This window comes from Hirundo rustica, chromosome Z (genome assembly GCF_015227805.2).
Source record: "Hirundo rustica isolate bHirRus1 chromosome Z, bHirRus1.pri.v3, whole genome shotgun sequence".
Taxonomy (NCBI): domain Eukaryota; kingdom Metazoa; phylum Chordata; class Aves; order Passeriformes; family Hirundinidae; genus Hirundo; species Hirundo rustica.
In genome coordinates, this window is record NC_053488.1 from 10,543,813 (window position 1) to 10,559,798 (window position 15,986).

General features: G+C 38.4%; 1 protein-coding gene across 3 annotated transcripts in view; it reads right to left on the reverse strand.

Annotated features, from left to right (window-relative positions):
- The window catches only part of ZSWIM6 (zinc finger SWIM-type containing 6), a 110,002-nt gene that overhangs the window by 16,030 nt on the left and 77,986 nt on the right, over nucleotides 1-15,986 (reverse strand). For all 3 annotated transcript variants that reach the window (XM_040089373.1, XM_040089371.1, XM_040089374.2), the window contains 4 exons: nucleotides 7,077-7,256; nucleotides 5,425-5,601; nucleotides 4,993-5,139; nucleotides 1,998-2,144 (listed from right to left, as the gene is read on the reverse strand). In XM_040089373.1, the coding sequence (XP_039945307.1) occupies nucleotides 1,998-2,144; nucleotides 4,993-5,139; nucleotides 5,425-5,601; nucleotides 7,077-7,256 (651 nt within the window). The remainder of the gene's footprint in view (nucleotides 1-1,997; nucleotides 2,145-4,992; nucleotides 5,140-5,424; nucleotides 5,602-7,076; nucleotides 7,257-15,986) is intronic.

The following is a 15,986-nucleotide window of genomic DNA, read 5'->3' on the forward strand; positions in this document are numbered from 1 at the left end:
AAAATAACTTGGTTTTAAATAACCCACTCAAGTAAAAATAAAAGTTTTAATTTTCAAACTGCACAATTTTAAAAAAGGAAGTTCCTCCAGCTTTATGTTAATAAGGCCCAAATTGCAAGATTCATTCCAATTTCTTTCCCTACCCATTTCTGTATTTCCTTAAAGCCCCGAAGTGCAAGAGGAAGGGAAAAGTGCTTTTACACCTACGTAGATGTCAGTTGAAGCTATTAGAATTGTACAAACATAGTAGGCCCCGGAACTTCACACTTTTAATATATGCTCTGTTTGCTAGCACTCTTTCTAGGCTTTTAATTTGTTACACTTGAGTTTATGAAAAAAATGCATATTGTTAACATTAGAAGTCCTACTTTTAGTAACAATTACAAGCAAAATCCACACAGGCCAAGCCATAAACTGCTTTAAAGAGTGCTACCAATTCATCTGCACTTCACAGATACAACATATGACAAAATGCTATTCCAGCTGGTAGCATTTTACAATCTAATTTGAGCACAAAAAGTCTTAATTGTCAGATGTAAGGAGATGGGGAACTGCAACAAATGGAAAGGCTGAATGCACTTAGAAGATCGCATATGTGTGTGCAAAAGGAAGTTACTTTCCAGCACACAATGTTTTTTATTTCATGGGCTTGTTTTGGTTTTTTAGTAACAGCAGAGAATCTGATTTCCAATTTTTTAATTTTAAGTTTTTCCAGAACTGGTGGGTAAGAGAGCAGAAATTTACTGAAGAAAATCTAATTGAATAAAAGGAGTTTTGAAGCAAAGCCCCAAGAAGATTGTGGATGTGTATATAAAAGAGCTTCAGGTAAAGTAATGAATCCAGTTCCTGTCCACACTAGTGGCATTAAGGAGCTACCCCAAAGGTGGAAAGAGACTGAGAATAAGCAATTAATCAGTTAAAATCTTGGGGAGCAAATAGTGAAATTGAAAGAGCTGTACATATCCTTCCCCTCCCTAAATCATGTATTGATTTAGCAACACTACTTTCCAACTCCTACCATTTATAGACTATGTATGTTACCAATTTTAAGTGTTTTGTCATTGTTTTGAAGTACTCTGTACCCTGTAGCTAAGAAATCCACTAACATCCAGGGCTGTACTTAGGAGTGTTGCCAGCAGGTCCAGGGAGGTGATCTTGCCCATCTGCTCAGCACTAGTGAGCCCACATCTGGAGTGCTGTGTCCAGCTGTGGGCTCCCCAGCATATGGGCATGCTGCAGGAGATCTAGTGTGAGAACACAAAGATGATTAAGGGACTGCAGCATCTCTCATATAATGAGAGTTAGAGAGGTGGGATTATTTAGCCTGGAAAAGAGAGGGCTCAGGAGGATCTTACCAAAATGTATAAATATCAGATGGGAGAATGTAAAGAAGACAGTGCCAGACTCTTCTCAGTGGTATCCTGTGACAGGACAAGAGGCAATGGGCACAAACTGAAATACAGGAAATTCCATCTGAGCATAACAAAACACTTTTTAACTATGAGGGTGGTTGAACACTGCAGGAGGTGGCCTGGAAGGTTGTAGAGTCTTCACTCTTGAAGTTATTCAAAACCCAAATGGACACAGACCTGAGCAATGTGCTGCTCTAGGTGCCTCTCTTACAAGCAGACCAGGTGGACTAGAGGATCCTCAGAGGTGCCTTCCAATCTCAGCAACTCTGTGATCCTGTGATTTCCTGCAATTTCTCAGAAAGAGGACAGTGCAATGTATGTGGAGAAGACTGCGGCTATGAAGTCATATTGGTTTTTATTTCAAACGTGAAATATGGAATTTTCTTCAAGAATGATTAACTGGTAACTTTTAATTGTTTTCTTAGTTTAAATGTTTTCTCCCCCTTGTGTTTTCCTAAGGTATGCAAATGTGAGTTGTTGTACTATAGAAATGGTGACTTTGAAACTGATTCAAAAATGCAAGACAGAAAAATACCTTCAGTAAATGAAGAAATGTACCAGACTGCTGCATTTGCTTCATCTTACCCGTGAAATCAGAGAATCCATGGAAGCTGTCATCATCCACCCTGCAGGCTTCCATCAGGCTACTGAAAAGGGTACCAATGGGGTCCAAAGGGTGTCCCACCCAGCCTTCAAGATTCGTTATTGAGGTTACTCCCCTGTGGAGAAGTTCTGTGGCAGAAAACACACAGAGGAGGGAAGGAAGGAAAGAGAGCTCATGTTAGCCCATCAATATAATTACACAAGTAAAACTGCTTAAAATACCTTCAGTACAGAATTCAAAGTATTTCCAGTAGCTTTTGCATTGAAAGGGAAAATTGTATCTTTCAGGGTGAATAAACTGCCCTTGGTGAATATGTAAATGAGGAATAAGAAAAGTGAAAGAATGGAAGCCAAACTTTTTGACCACTAGCAAAGTGTATTATGGGTCAAAAATTTCAATAGCAATGTCTTTTGAAATCTCTTCCTCGATACTGCTAGAACACTTCTCAAAATGTCTGCTTGAGGAATTACAACAAAGACTTTTTTGGTAAAATATTTTCAACAATTTCCTCACTCAAAAAGATACAGTACCCTTTTTACATTTTTAAGTTAGTCTGAGGGAACTGAAATAAATAAAAATATTGTAAAATACGTTCCAATTTCATAAACTATGTGCTTATTTGGCAGCTCTCCCTATCTCTCTCTCAGATGACAGCTACTAAAAAAAAAAAATCAAATGTTTAAATGAGGTATACAAGAAAAAAATGTCTTTTAATAGGATCAAGCATATTTTTGGTAATTTTAAGATTTTAGTCCACAAATATCTTCATCAATATTTTTCTGTAGCCCTTACCCTTTACTTGGTTAGAACACAGAAAAAAATGTTAAGTGCAATGAGTTGGAGGAAGTGTGATTGTGGTAACAGGTATTTGCAATTCCCCAAATCCACGTCATATGGCAACAACTCCCCTTTGACACTCCCAGCTTTTTTCCTCCTAGACATACAGACAGCAAGTAAACTATGAGAGATCAGATGCATTATTGACTACCCTTTAAAAACTGTACATAAGCCATTATGGCTGCTCTGCATCTCTGCCTGTCACACATTAACTTGTACCTCCTTTCACTCTCTCTAGTTCACAAAGTGCTATATATCTGAGTAACCACATTCATTAAACTTTTAAGTCCTGCTTCCTCCTATTTAAATGTGTGTGGCTACAAAATGAAACACAGACACACTGTCAGGATGGTAGAGGTTTTTTTAAAGAATCCATTGGTACATAATATGAAAAAAGTAAATCACTGCATTTCTAACAAATAGCACATACTAAAGACAATAGGCAGAACTAAGGAATATTAAGAAGAAGGATTCATCAGGGTGACCTCTTACTGATTCACTTTGTTCTATTTATTCTGTTGTGCTTACTTATGAGCTTCTCTTGTGTCATGCTATCCAAAGGCTTCAATCATCTTGTCAGAGATATTTAACTTAGAATCACACAAGTGGCACCATGGACATCAGACCGGTCACATGAATAAAAGCTAAGTAGAAGCATGTGGTGTTTGCTTGCTGAATGAAAGCCTAAAGCTGGGCTGCAGCAGAAGTTTGTCTCTGGTTACAGACACCACCACACTTTACAGTATGGAAAGAGTCTTTAAAAGATTCCCCATGAGATTAAAAAATTAAAAAAAAAAAAAGAAGCAGTGAGAGACAACACAGAAACAATAAACTACTTTGTTTCAGAGAATGATGGATCATGTTTCATGCACTCTTTCTAAACGGTAATAGATTATTAGTGATAGCTACAGAAACTGCTCACAAGGAAAGGAATTTAACAGTGCTACTGAATGTCTACATGGTGCACTAGCAACTGGGAATGAAAAGGAGCACTACTACAACTAGCACACTTCCAACAGACTCCTCACACCTGCCAGTGGTAGGAACAAACACACTGACACAGGCAGCTCCCTTCTTAATAATAGTGATCAAAACCCCCCATACTCTTTGGCTCCCTGGGAAAAAAATACAGAGGCACATAGGAACTGCAGCTAATTTTTTTTCAGCTAGGTACATATCTTATCTTCTAAATGCTCAATTCTGGGAAAACACCTGAACACACACTTGAAAAATTTACACGTATGATTTCATACTGGTATTTTTGACTACAAATGCATGAGGATACACACAGTTTAGAATAACAGAGAAGATTTAAACTAAAATTGGAATGAAAGGATTAGTGTAGCAGCTGAGAAAGTAATTCCAGTTTTTCCACATGCACTCTTCTACCACAAAGCCATCCCCTTCTACTACTGCCTCTTCAAGCTACAAAGGTTCGGAGCAGAACTATTTTGGATTGCAAGGACCATGTGCCATAGAAATTATATCTGACAGAGAACACCCCTTCAAAAAGAAACCAATGCTAATGCTCAGTGGAATACCACGAAGTATTTTATTGAAAAACAGAGTTAAAGAAAACCAAACAAAACCAAGAAAACCCCAGACAATCAAACAACCAAAAAAATCCCCCAAACAAAAACTCAATCCCCCTCTACGCAGAGTAACTAAAATTTTAAGCATTGTAAGAGATTCTCTTGGAACACGCTGCCAAGTTTGATGAATTTTTGTAGTTCAGACTTTGCTTCATTGTTACCCTCCACTTTAGGCTTATACCTCAGAATATAAAGCTCAGCAAAATTATAGATCAGAGAAAAAAACCCTAAACACCTGACATGCCAAATTGCAAAGTTCCCTTCAAAAACCTCTAAAGAGGGTTTTCATTATATAACCAAAACCTCTGATTGGAATGAAGGCCTTATCATGCCATGTATATTGGAGAAGGCTGATAAGAGCCCTGCACAGCTCACAACACAGTTTACAGAAAACCTCTGACATCCAGAATGTCACATTACCACTATCCAGACTGGAGAGCTAAAAGTCATCTCTTTCACTTTAGTTTCAAATCAAATTTCCTCATGCAAACTTCTGGGTGTTACTGTAAACTTGCATGCACTTTGCCCTCCTCCTCCCCACATTTACCTTTCTTCTGAGCCCGGAACATTTCCAGCTGTTTCTGCTGCTGCCTCCTTAGTGTATTAACAATAGCTATTGCTAGCCTCAGTGCTTCTCGTGGGTATCCATGAGATCGTAATGCATCCACCCTTGCGCAGGCCGTAGGAACGTGCTCTAAAACAGAAAAAATAACTGAAGAATAGCAATGCCTCCATAAAACCAACGGTCTGTTTTGCTAGGTTACTCAAAATGTCTTTTTTGTTACAATTTTTTCTGTTTTGTTTTGTTTTTAAAACTATGCAAGAGAGAGCCTACTTCTGAGCCAGCATTTCAAGGGAGCCTCTGTTCTTTTTGCCAGGCTTTTCATCCATCTCCCACCACCTCCCCCCTCAAAATAATGTCACAGAAAATGAACAAAGCACCAAGTCATGGAAACATCTTTCCGGTTTAGCCACTTACCATGCCAGAGGGGCCACCCCTGAGAGTCAAAGAGCAAGTTTTCAGTGTCGTCATGGTAACAGTAGTTGGTGTATAGGTCACTGCTAATAATGTGCTGTAAGTGGCTGTCCTGCCAGTGCAGATCACACGCCTCAATGGCTCGAGTAAACACTGTCCGATGCGGCCTGTTCGATGAATCTGTCATTTTCACAGGTTTAGAAAGATGCATCAGCTTTTACTCATTCATACATGAATCAGTCACTCACAGTATTCCTGTCTTGTGCCTATTCACCAACCCCCAGCCGACGGCAGCCTGCCTTGCCCCTCTCCACCAAGCAGCCCAGAGATGACATTTCACATCCTATTATTTATTACCCAAGGCCTCAGACAGTGTGCCAATCATCTTGCATTCAGAGAGAGATCTAGAAACCAGCATGGCTGATGGCAAACAGGACTTCTCACACAGAACTGCTAGAAGTGAAGTATATTCAACAGCACGTACAAACTAGAAAGTACATGGCACTCAAGCATCCCCAGTGTCCCTCCTTAGATAAGACAGTTGTCAGACTCAAGGAGGGATAAACTGCATAAAAGATTTGTAATTTTTCTTTCTGAGAAGTGACACTAACTTTGAGCACTTGCATTAACTTTGTTGGTCATGAACATATACAAATAATTATTAATAAAGTGAGGTCCTGAAGCCATGGGGGTGACATAATCCTCACTGGACATCTTCCAGCGGCAAAATTTCTCTAGTGACATGGTACTACATCTATCAGTGTTCAGAAGCCATGTCAGAGTTATCAATAGCCTGCCCAGGTTGGTCTGAACATGATGAGCAAGCAAAATACCTCTGTAAGGGGTTATTTGCTGAAAGAACTTATCTTCCTGGCTAGCTGTAAAATTTAATAATGAACCAAGATTTTTTCTTCACAGGTAATCTTGCAAGAAAAAGAAACAACAAAAAACTAAGAGCAGATCTGACACCTATCAAGAAATTTATACTTTATTGTAATTGTATGAAATATGTATCATTACTGATTACTGAGGATTATGAGCAGTTTTACCTGCAAAAGCAGTCAGTGCTTTGCCTAGTTATCAGAAGACATCTTTGCTTGTACAAAGCTTCTGTCAGATCTGATAATCACATTTTAGATTAAAAAGCATGATATCCAGTACAAAAAGATACCTCCAAGACATCAGCATTGCAGCTGCACCCTTCACACACCTAGTAATACAGACAGCATATACAGAGCACATCCCACAGACAGAAGATTAAGTTTCTCACATACAAGTTTAATGCAGTTTAAACAGATCAAGGCTTTGTAACTGCCAATGAAATAAAAACGCCAATAGCTGAAGGAATACTAGATTATAGTCAAGCAAAGAAACAACAGGCTTTTACATGACATACTTCAAGGACATCCAATTTTCATGTAACAATATTTAGAAGAGTTAGAAGACCTAACAAAACACAAATACCTGCTCAGAAAATGTTATAGTATAATAAAACCCCACCAATCTGTTCTTCTGCAAAGACAGAATTAGTACAACTGATTTTGGCTGGTCAGTCCTCAACAAGAAAGTTACTTGTCCCAGGAAAGAGTGCTGAATTCTGCAAGGCTGGAGTGTATAAGATAGAAGTTGCAGTCAGTGTATAAGTTTAGGCTCACCTTGGTTAGCATTTGCACCCTGAGGCAAAGCATTGGTTAAATTGGGCAGCTCATTTCCATGGTTTCCATCTTCCCAGGGACAAACATCCACACAGTTCCATTTTTTCAGCTGTTTTAGCCAACTGGACTTCTGCTCCAACTTGCAGTGAGGATTTAAGACTATACACATCCACAGAGCACCTGATTTTAAAAAAATTGCTAAATTATGTTTTCTATTAAAAATGCAGCAATCAATGACTAATTGCAAAATTCTACAGCATACACTTTTTCTTCACTCAAAGGCTACACTGCTTGCTTCCCAGCTACGCTTAACACCACACAAGACTGAATTCCTGACACAGGTGCTTGGGGCTGGCGTGGCCAAACTGAAGCAGCTCAAAGATAGTACCAAGCCAGCCTTCCCAATTAGAAGGCATTAGCAAGTCTTGTGTATTAGAAATCCAGAGTTCCCAGTGTACGGCTCATCAGACAGGAACATCAGTCAAAGGCAGAAAAGAATTCACATAAAGTTACAGAAGTTACATTAACCAAGTTTTTCTTCTAATTCTTGTATCAGAAGGGAATGTTGTTTTAGATTAATGAGAACTATGTATCTTTCAGCTTCACATTACAGGAACCAAAGAAGTACATTAGTAAGACATGTGTTTTGTAAACATGTACTTTCATACTCAGAATCCATCAGAAGTACTCATGTAACTCATTCCCAAACACATCTGGGTCTCAGATAACCAGTAAACACTAGATTTGTGCAGTCTGATAGGTGTAAGACATTTTTACAGCAATTACTTTACAGTAATTTAGTTACTCTAGAAAATTTGTTTTACATTTTCTGTTTAGGGAGTTCTAAGGGAAGGTTAATTTGTGCTGACATATCACAAATAGCACCGCTTCAGAAACTGCTCCCTGAGACTATACAGCACAGCAGGCATAAACGCATCTGGGTATCTAGCGGCAATTTTCAAATGGAAAGGTTTTTCTCTAAATCATTTGTCCCTTCACCAGAATGAACTTTGAAAGAAGCATGAAGACATCTGAAAGTACTGTTTAGCAACAGTTCATTTGCTCATTAAGAATGTGCCTCATACACTAAAAGAGATTAGGAGAATATGCTTAAACTACACAATGTTCATGACAGGCTGGAAAAAAAACCAGAATAAAAATGCAGCTGGTTCTTCGAGGATAATAAAAGTCTCACATTCTGGGATTCTTTTGCTAACTAAAAATGCAAAATTTATACCCAGGGTACAGGGAATCACATCACATTCATTCCTCAAATAACTCAGGTAGGTCACAGCAGAGGAGCCAATGGAAACACAGCACAATGCTTAACATTAAGTTTCCTGCTATTCAAGACTAACATGTTAGGGGAAGCAAAAAATCTGAAAACCAAAACAAAATATGGTATGTTACTATTCAGAACATCCGAGAGATATTAAACTACTGTAGTTTATTATTGCACTGTAGATAAAAGTACAGCAACTGTTCTGGGTTCAGGGAAATGTCTGCAATGTGCCATGGGGGGGCTGAATAAGGCCAATACCACTTTTAAAACCTTACCTTAAAACCAAATCGCATCATTTTCTTTAGACACACTTGCCAGCACACTTCACTCTCCAAAAAGAGTCAAATTACAATGGTTCTTATTATTCAGCATAAATGATTCATTACTGCCCAAGACAAAATGACTACATTTCTTGCAATCCACAAAACAACAAGATGCAGCACACTGGAAAGCCTTGGAGAATAGTTGTGGGCTTATTTATTTTCAAAATCAAGTATCACTTGAAGGCATTGCACTGTACTTCTCAGCATCTAACAAACAAAAACAACCCCCCCCCCCCCAAAAAAAAAACCTAAAAACCACACCACCAACCAAACAAAACAAAAACAAAAACAAACAAAAAAACCCCCAAACCCACCAAAAACCAAAAAAACCCCAAACAAACAAAACAAACCAACCAAAACCCCCCAAAAAACAAAAGCAAAAAAACCCCACAACAAAAAAACCCACAAACAAAATCCATCCAACAATCCACAAACCAAATAACTAACCAATCAAAAAAACCACCCCCCACCCGCCGCACACCCCCCCCAAAAAACCCCAACAACCCAACAATGTAATACTTTGTAACCAGATTCCCAGTGTTTTCAGACTGAAGCAAAAGCAAAGTGGAAGATCTTAAACCCATTTGGTAAGTATTTCAATCATCCATGAAGGCAGAACACACATTGCTACGTTGCACCATGCCCCTACAGAATAAGTGGCTTTTTTTTTTTTTTTTTTTCTCCACATCTGAGAAACACCACTAGAGGCAAGAGAATTCATCAGGCTCCTAAGGAAGCTCCACCACACGTGATACATCTTTGAGGCTGGAGAGGGCAAAGATAACCCAAAGTACCAAAATTCTTTAAAAACATCTGCGGTTTCAAGTAGGAAACTATGCCAAGGCTAACTACATTGTTAGCAGTCTCTGAAATTGTAGTTGTCTCTGGGACTCGGGCAATTTTCATGTAAAGAACAACAGTATTTCCAATAACTCCCTTGCAAACCACTTAAAATTTCAATAGAACTCACAACTGCACCCTGCTTTGCTATGACTTCAGAGAAAGTTGGATGCGCATCTGAGATCTCAAACAGCTTGAATGGCTGTTGATTCCCTGCAGGAAGAGGAGTGTGATATGAAACTCCTCCACCAGAAGACAATAGAAAGAGCTCCTGAAGTGCTACAAAGACTACCACCTGGAAGAAGGATGCATAACACCAATGACCTCACACTCTTCAATCTATTTGGATTTCCAGGTCTTTTTGGTTAGTTTGGGTTTCAGTGGAAGTTTTGGGGGTTTTTTGGTGTAATTTTTTTCCTTCTCCCCTCTCTCTTCCTGCCCCAAGTTATGCATTTACCTCTACTCATATCTCTTCCTACTTCTGCTCCCTAAACACATTACCCCTCCCGACATTTGTTCCATTCTAGCTATTTTAAATCACTGATTCTTGTCCTGCTCCTCGCACAGAGAAGTCTGAAGAAAACATTCACTCGTGCCCAGACTTTATCACATGCCAAGTGGCAGCAGCCTGGAGGATATTATTTCACTCTGATGCTGCTCAGTGGAAGCCCCCTCAAGGTAGCCCTTAAATGTCACCAACCTGAAGGCCTACTCTAGTCTCAAACAAGAGACTCTCTATTTCTGCCTGATGGCTCCCACTTGGGGAAACTGCTGATCATGTTTACCCTTTACTACAGATAAGGCCTATGGAAAAAATGAATGACAGCTACTTGTAATTTGTAAGAAAGGTACTGGAATCAATTTCCAGTGACTTCAGCCTAGAACTGCTATTGGCAACCCAAAGAAACTGGAACACATTCCAGAACATATTCCTAGCATTTTTAAGTTTACATCTTCAATTACATTTAATGATGTCACCTATGCAAACTACAATATGAACAAAAGTCTCATTAAATAATAATCTATTTTTATTTTTTTTTAAGAAACACCAAAACCCCAGGGAAAGTATTTGTTTACAGACTGCCTTTCTCTCTAACACAGCTCTCTCTCCTTCCTTTCTCGTTTTCCACAGATTTTTTTCCATACTGGTTCTCAGCAGGCTGACACATCTTCTCCCCACCCCAAACAGCGCGCTACTGAAACACAACTGAAGCTTTTGTTTAAATCCCTGGAGTCCTATGTCTTTTCAGTACAAAACTCCTCACAGCATAGTGGCAAAACAAACACAATTCAATATGTAAGAAATTTTTCCCCCAAAATAATTGGAAAATATGACATGTTGCAACTGCAATTTGATACTAACTTCACAAGGGAATGTGTATTAGAGCTGTCACACTACAGTGAGGAATTGACTAATTTGATTCAACACTAATCTCTTGATCTGAAAAAAGGCAGCTTTGCCAAAACAGACCTTTGGTTCAGATAGACCTCCCTTTGAAAATGCATAGTTATCATTCATCTTTAGTGTTTGTCATACCACCAGAAAAAAAAAAAAAAAAAAAAAAAAAAAAAAAAAAAAAAAAAAAAAAGGAAAATTTACACGCAAGCCTTCCTTGTACGTACAAGGGAATACCAGTACTTTTGTGTTTCTCTGGAGACATCCATACCTTTGAATTTATGGGCTAGAGAAGGACAGCATGCATTTACATTGATCAGGATTTAAATACGCAAAATGAAAAACATTACCAGCATTAAGTTGCTGTAAAAGTAGATGCAGTATAGAATGGTACATAATTACACATCCTGCATACAAATGTATCCATGAAGCTAAAGGAAGCGCAAGGGATGTGTGTAGATTCTAGATTCTCCCAAAAGATTAAGCATCACTCACTTTTCATAAAACCCATTATATTTTACTCTTGCCCCAGTAAATGGGAAGGTGGTGACGCAAACAATTTTAGGGGGTCCTAGGACACTAATTACTGAGGACCCAGTATAAATTTCTGTTCATCTGCTTGATTACACTCTACTTTACCTAAAATCATCATGCTGTCTTGTCAGGGCTGCTGTACAGCTGAGCTTGGGTCAGCATCTTCTCATTCACAAGACCAATGTAATCAATGGCTAAGACTTGGCTTTTGCTTTGGAATTTTACATTTCATATACTTTAGATTAAATACTCCATTTCCAAAATTAAAATATTCAAGAAACAGATCTTGTAACATTTCTCTGCCCTTTCCATTAATGCACAACTTTATCTTCAAAATTAAGCTACAGCAGTAGCATTTGACCATTTCAAAGAATATGGAGCCAGGTAATCAAGATCATTCCCTTTGCCCAACAGACAAAACAGCTTCAGCACCTGCTGCACACTTGCCACTGTGCCCCACTTGAAACTAATCAATACTACTACAAAAACATAATCTTCCAGCATTGAAAGTGCCAGAAGAAAAACAAAATTAGCAGACAGAACCTATGAACACTCTGAAGTACAAGTGTCAGCAAAGGAGTATAAAGTGTTTACATCTGTATTTTAAACACATACTTTCACAGCCACTTGGAAACCTCAAAGAAGGTACTGTGTGGTGTTTATTGCTTCTGAATGAGGACAAGTGCTTTCAGAATAACTGGCAAAGCCACTGCCCTTCTCCAGGCATGGAGAGATCTCCACCAGAACAAAGCATAATCACAAGTCCCACTGGAGACTGCTCCAATTAAACAGTTGCTTTTACAGAACAGTAAAGGTAGGCAAAGCACTTCAGGACTGTTCCCTCTTCAATCAGAGCATCAAGGAAAACTATTCTCAGCACTCAGTTGCACCCAAGTTGCAACTTTATTTCAAAAATTCCTTCATGCATTCTGGTTTCAATGTTTAGCCTTCAGAAAAAAAGGTTCTCTATGGGTGCTGTGTTTCTTGAAGAACAGAACACTTAATTTTGCTCTAATTCATTCTGTTACTGAATTAAACTTTGATGTATTGATCTTGATAAGTGCTTCACTGATTGTATTGTGTATGATAGTACAATCACTCCGCATGCATTTCACACAAGCTGGCTGATTAATGCAGGAGATTTCCTGTGGCACCGATGGCATGAGGGAATCACCGCCCTTCTGCAAGCTAACCTCCAAGCACACTTTTCAAGGAGGGGACGCATAAACCGGACAGAATAAAACACCTAATTTCTTAAGTTTCCCTTTCTTGCTGCCTGCTGCTGCTGTAAGGGTTAATGGCATATGCCCATTTGGCTGAAACTGGTATTTACATATTGAGATTGTACTCAAAGCTATCAGCAACCACATGTTCTGATTTCTGTGTCAAGTGACTACAGACCTCTGCTTTCTCTCTCTATGTTTTTGACTTTTAGCACAATGGAATAAGGAACTACCACACACATCTGACATTTTGCATGAGCCTGCTTTTCTGGGTTATGACCTTTCAAGTATGTTTCAAAAATTCCTGCATCTTTGCAGACATTCTGCCATTTGACCAAAGGGTTTCAATGGTTTTCATAGAACAGCAATTTGCTTGAAAGGTGCAGTTTATGGTGTGTCAGCCGACCATGATATCTTCAAGAAAACATTAAGGATCTGTCACGTGTTCATTAGATACCTTTCTATGCATCTGTAGTACTCTATAACCTAACCACTGTAGCAAGACAGGGGCTATTAGCCGACAAAGCCAAAGGGAAGTATAAAGAGCCTGCAAATGAACCTCACTGGTTAACTTCCCTGATATTTAGAAAACTGTTAAATAATTTGTTTACAATCAATCAACTGAAGGCAAAAGCACTGCTAATACTAACATATATATAGCACAAAAACAGTCCTTTATCCTAATGTAATTCTTCACAATTTTAACTAGTTACCAACATTTATAGCTAGGTGGTGAACACAAAGTATGCTCATGACCAAAATGTGTATCAGATATTTTACCAATCACATTATCTAGCAATATACTCTCAGTAGTCACAGTCTATATTCAGAGACTTCAAGAATTTTCACCAGAAAAGTCAATGTGACTATAACTATAAATGCATTAAGCTACTTCCATATAAAATATCCTTGAGATGAATGAATTCCTCTCACAATTATATTTTTTTAGGAAGAGGCAAAACAGGAGATGTTTGTCCAACAAAACAAGCTATTAATAAAACAGAGACGAAAATATCTCTCCTTTACAAAAAAAACCCAAAAATGGAGCAAGTGCAAACACTCCCTTGCACACTGGGAATTATGACTGCTACAAATATTCTCACAGAATGTAATTAATGCACTGTAACAGACCAAAGGAATATATTCCAATTATCTAGTTTGAATTCCTTCCTATACTTTTGCTTCCAAGGTCACTTTTACCTTCCAGTACAAACATGATCACTGAGTTTTTACAAAAACAGCATTACTGCAATTATAACTTCTAATACAAAAATCTAGCACAGCACCTGGCTAGACAGTTTACTGACTACCTACCACAGTTCAAAATTCTAAGGTTATTTCTATTTCTTAGGTTAAATTTCTCCAGCTCCAATTACAATTTTCAGCTACCTTTTGTGGATTTCAAAGAAACCATTCCCTATAAAATTTTTAGGCTATATAATAGATAAATTATAAAGGATTTCCTTTGTCTTGATTTGTCACACCCAAACAGATTGATATTCTTGCATCTCTCAGTTCCAATTTTTGAGGATTTTTTCCAGTATTCATTCAAGACAAAATAAAGGAAAACAGCACAAGGCTAGATGGTTGAATCACAGGTAAAGCTCAGAAATTAGTGAAGACTGAGTAATTTCTGTCCAAGAATCTATCACTTCTCTCTAGCCCTGGTATTTACTAGAAGTGGCACTGGAAAATTGAATGGCAGCCTAATGTTACTAAAGTATGAAACATAGAGAGTGTTAGGAAGGAAAAAATAATTCTAAGTATTAGATTGGCTAATATTAAAACTCTGTCCTTAATCTTTGCAGACATGATTCCAAAGTTAGGGCTGCAATGGATCGTGCACCAGCTTCAATACATAACATTTTTTAGGATATTTATAAGTAAACCAGTTCAACAACACAGGAATAAAAACACTAACTGCTTTAATATGGGTACTTAAAAAAAAATCCGAAGTACTTCCCATCCAACTGAACAGAATGGAAATACAACTTTCTGTATGACACTAGAAATAAACCCCTCAAGCTATGCTTACACACCAAAGGCAATCACTCTGACCATTATTTCTGAAATCTGATAAATGCCACAGGATTAGCTCAGTCGGTCAGAGCATGGTGCTAATAACACAGGGTTGTGAGTTTGATCCCCATATGGACCATTCACTTATGAGCTGGATTCAGTGACACTTCTGGGTCCCTTCCAACTCAGAATATTCTGTGAAATTACCTAAAAAATCCCATTTTTACTGTCAGACTCTGGCTTCACATACACCCTCCTCATTTCAAATACTATTGCAGCAATGTCAGTAATGGAGGAAGAAGGAAATGATCCCCAGAGAAGGTGGACAAAATCCATCTTTGCAGAACAGCAGCCTGGCTTCATTCACTGAGGAAATGAAAGTGACAGCATCAGCCAAGACACTGTAGGGCCATGACAGCAATTTAAGTTGTCATCCATAACTCAGCTCTTAGAACAGCAGAACTGTCTTGTGATGCTAATTCTGACCTACTGTTAACTTAGCACCTCCAACAACAGAAATCATTCAAAGACACTGACAAAAATTATGACAAAAATTAACAGCTTGTTCTGTGAAAAAGCAGGTGTAACCTCAAGTGCATGACCTGAGGGTACATGCGTTTCATAAGACCATGATAGCTGAGACTAAACAATATTAATGTAGCCACTACCTAAGCAAAGACAGCCTACTGGGTATGATTCAGTTTAAGACACAAACATGTGTAAGATACCACCGTACCTATAAAGTCCCACAATGAAAGACCAAGGGAAATGGTGCATCTAACCTCCTTTCAAAGACAGAGCTTCCTACAGCTTTAATTTCAAGACCAGAAATGCCCTAATGCCCTGAGTAATCTGTATCTAGAAATTTGAACTTAACTTTATTTTTGACAAGTGCAGGGCATGGGTACTTCTTTAGATTTAAGGCAATACATGATCCAGTTATAAGAGGGAATATTCAACAATATAAAGATAATATGCATATAACCTTGGCAGTCAAATTTCAAACTTAGAGTCTTGCTGCACTGTTTTATAAAAACCATTTAATAGTGGGAAACAGGGAAAAGTGAATGTCTCTGCTACATGGTTGACCCTACAAAGGGATTGCATGAAGTAACTGCAGCTCCTGAAAAATGGTACTAGAGCACCAAAATTGAAATGAATGCTTAGCTTCATCCATTCTTTTTCATGGCAGCCCTCGAGTAATCATCAAATCTGGCACCAGGAAGGAATCTCTCTAAGGGCATCCTGGCAACAACCTTAGCTGCTTTTGTCCTTTTTCCCCCTCCACTTAAG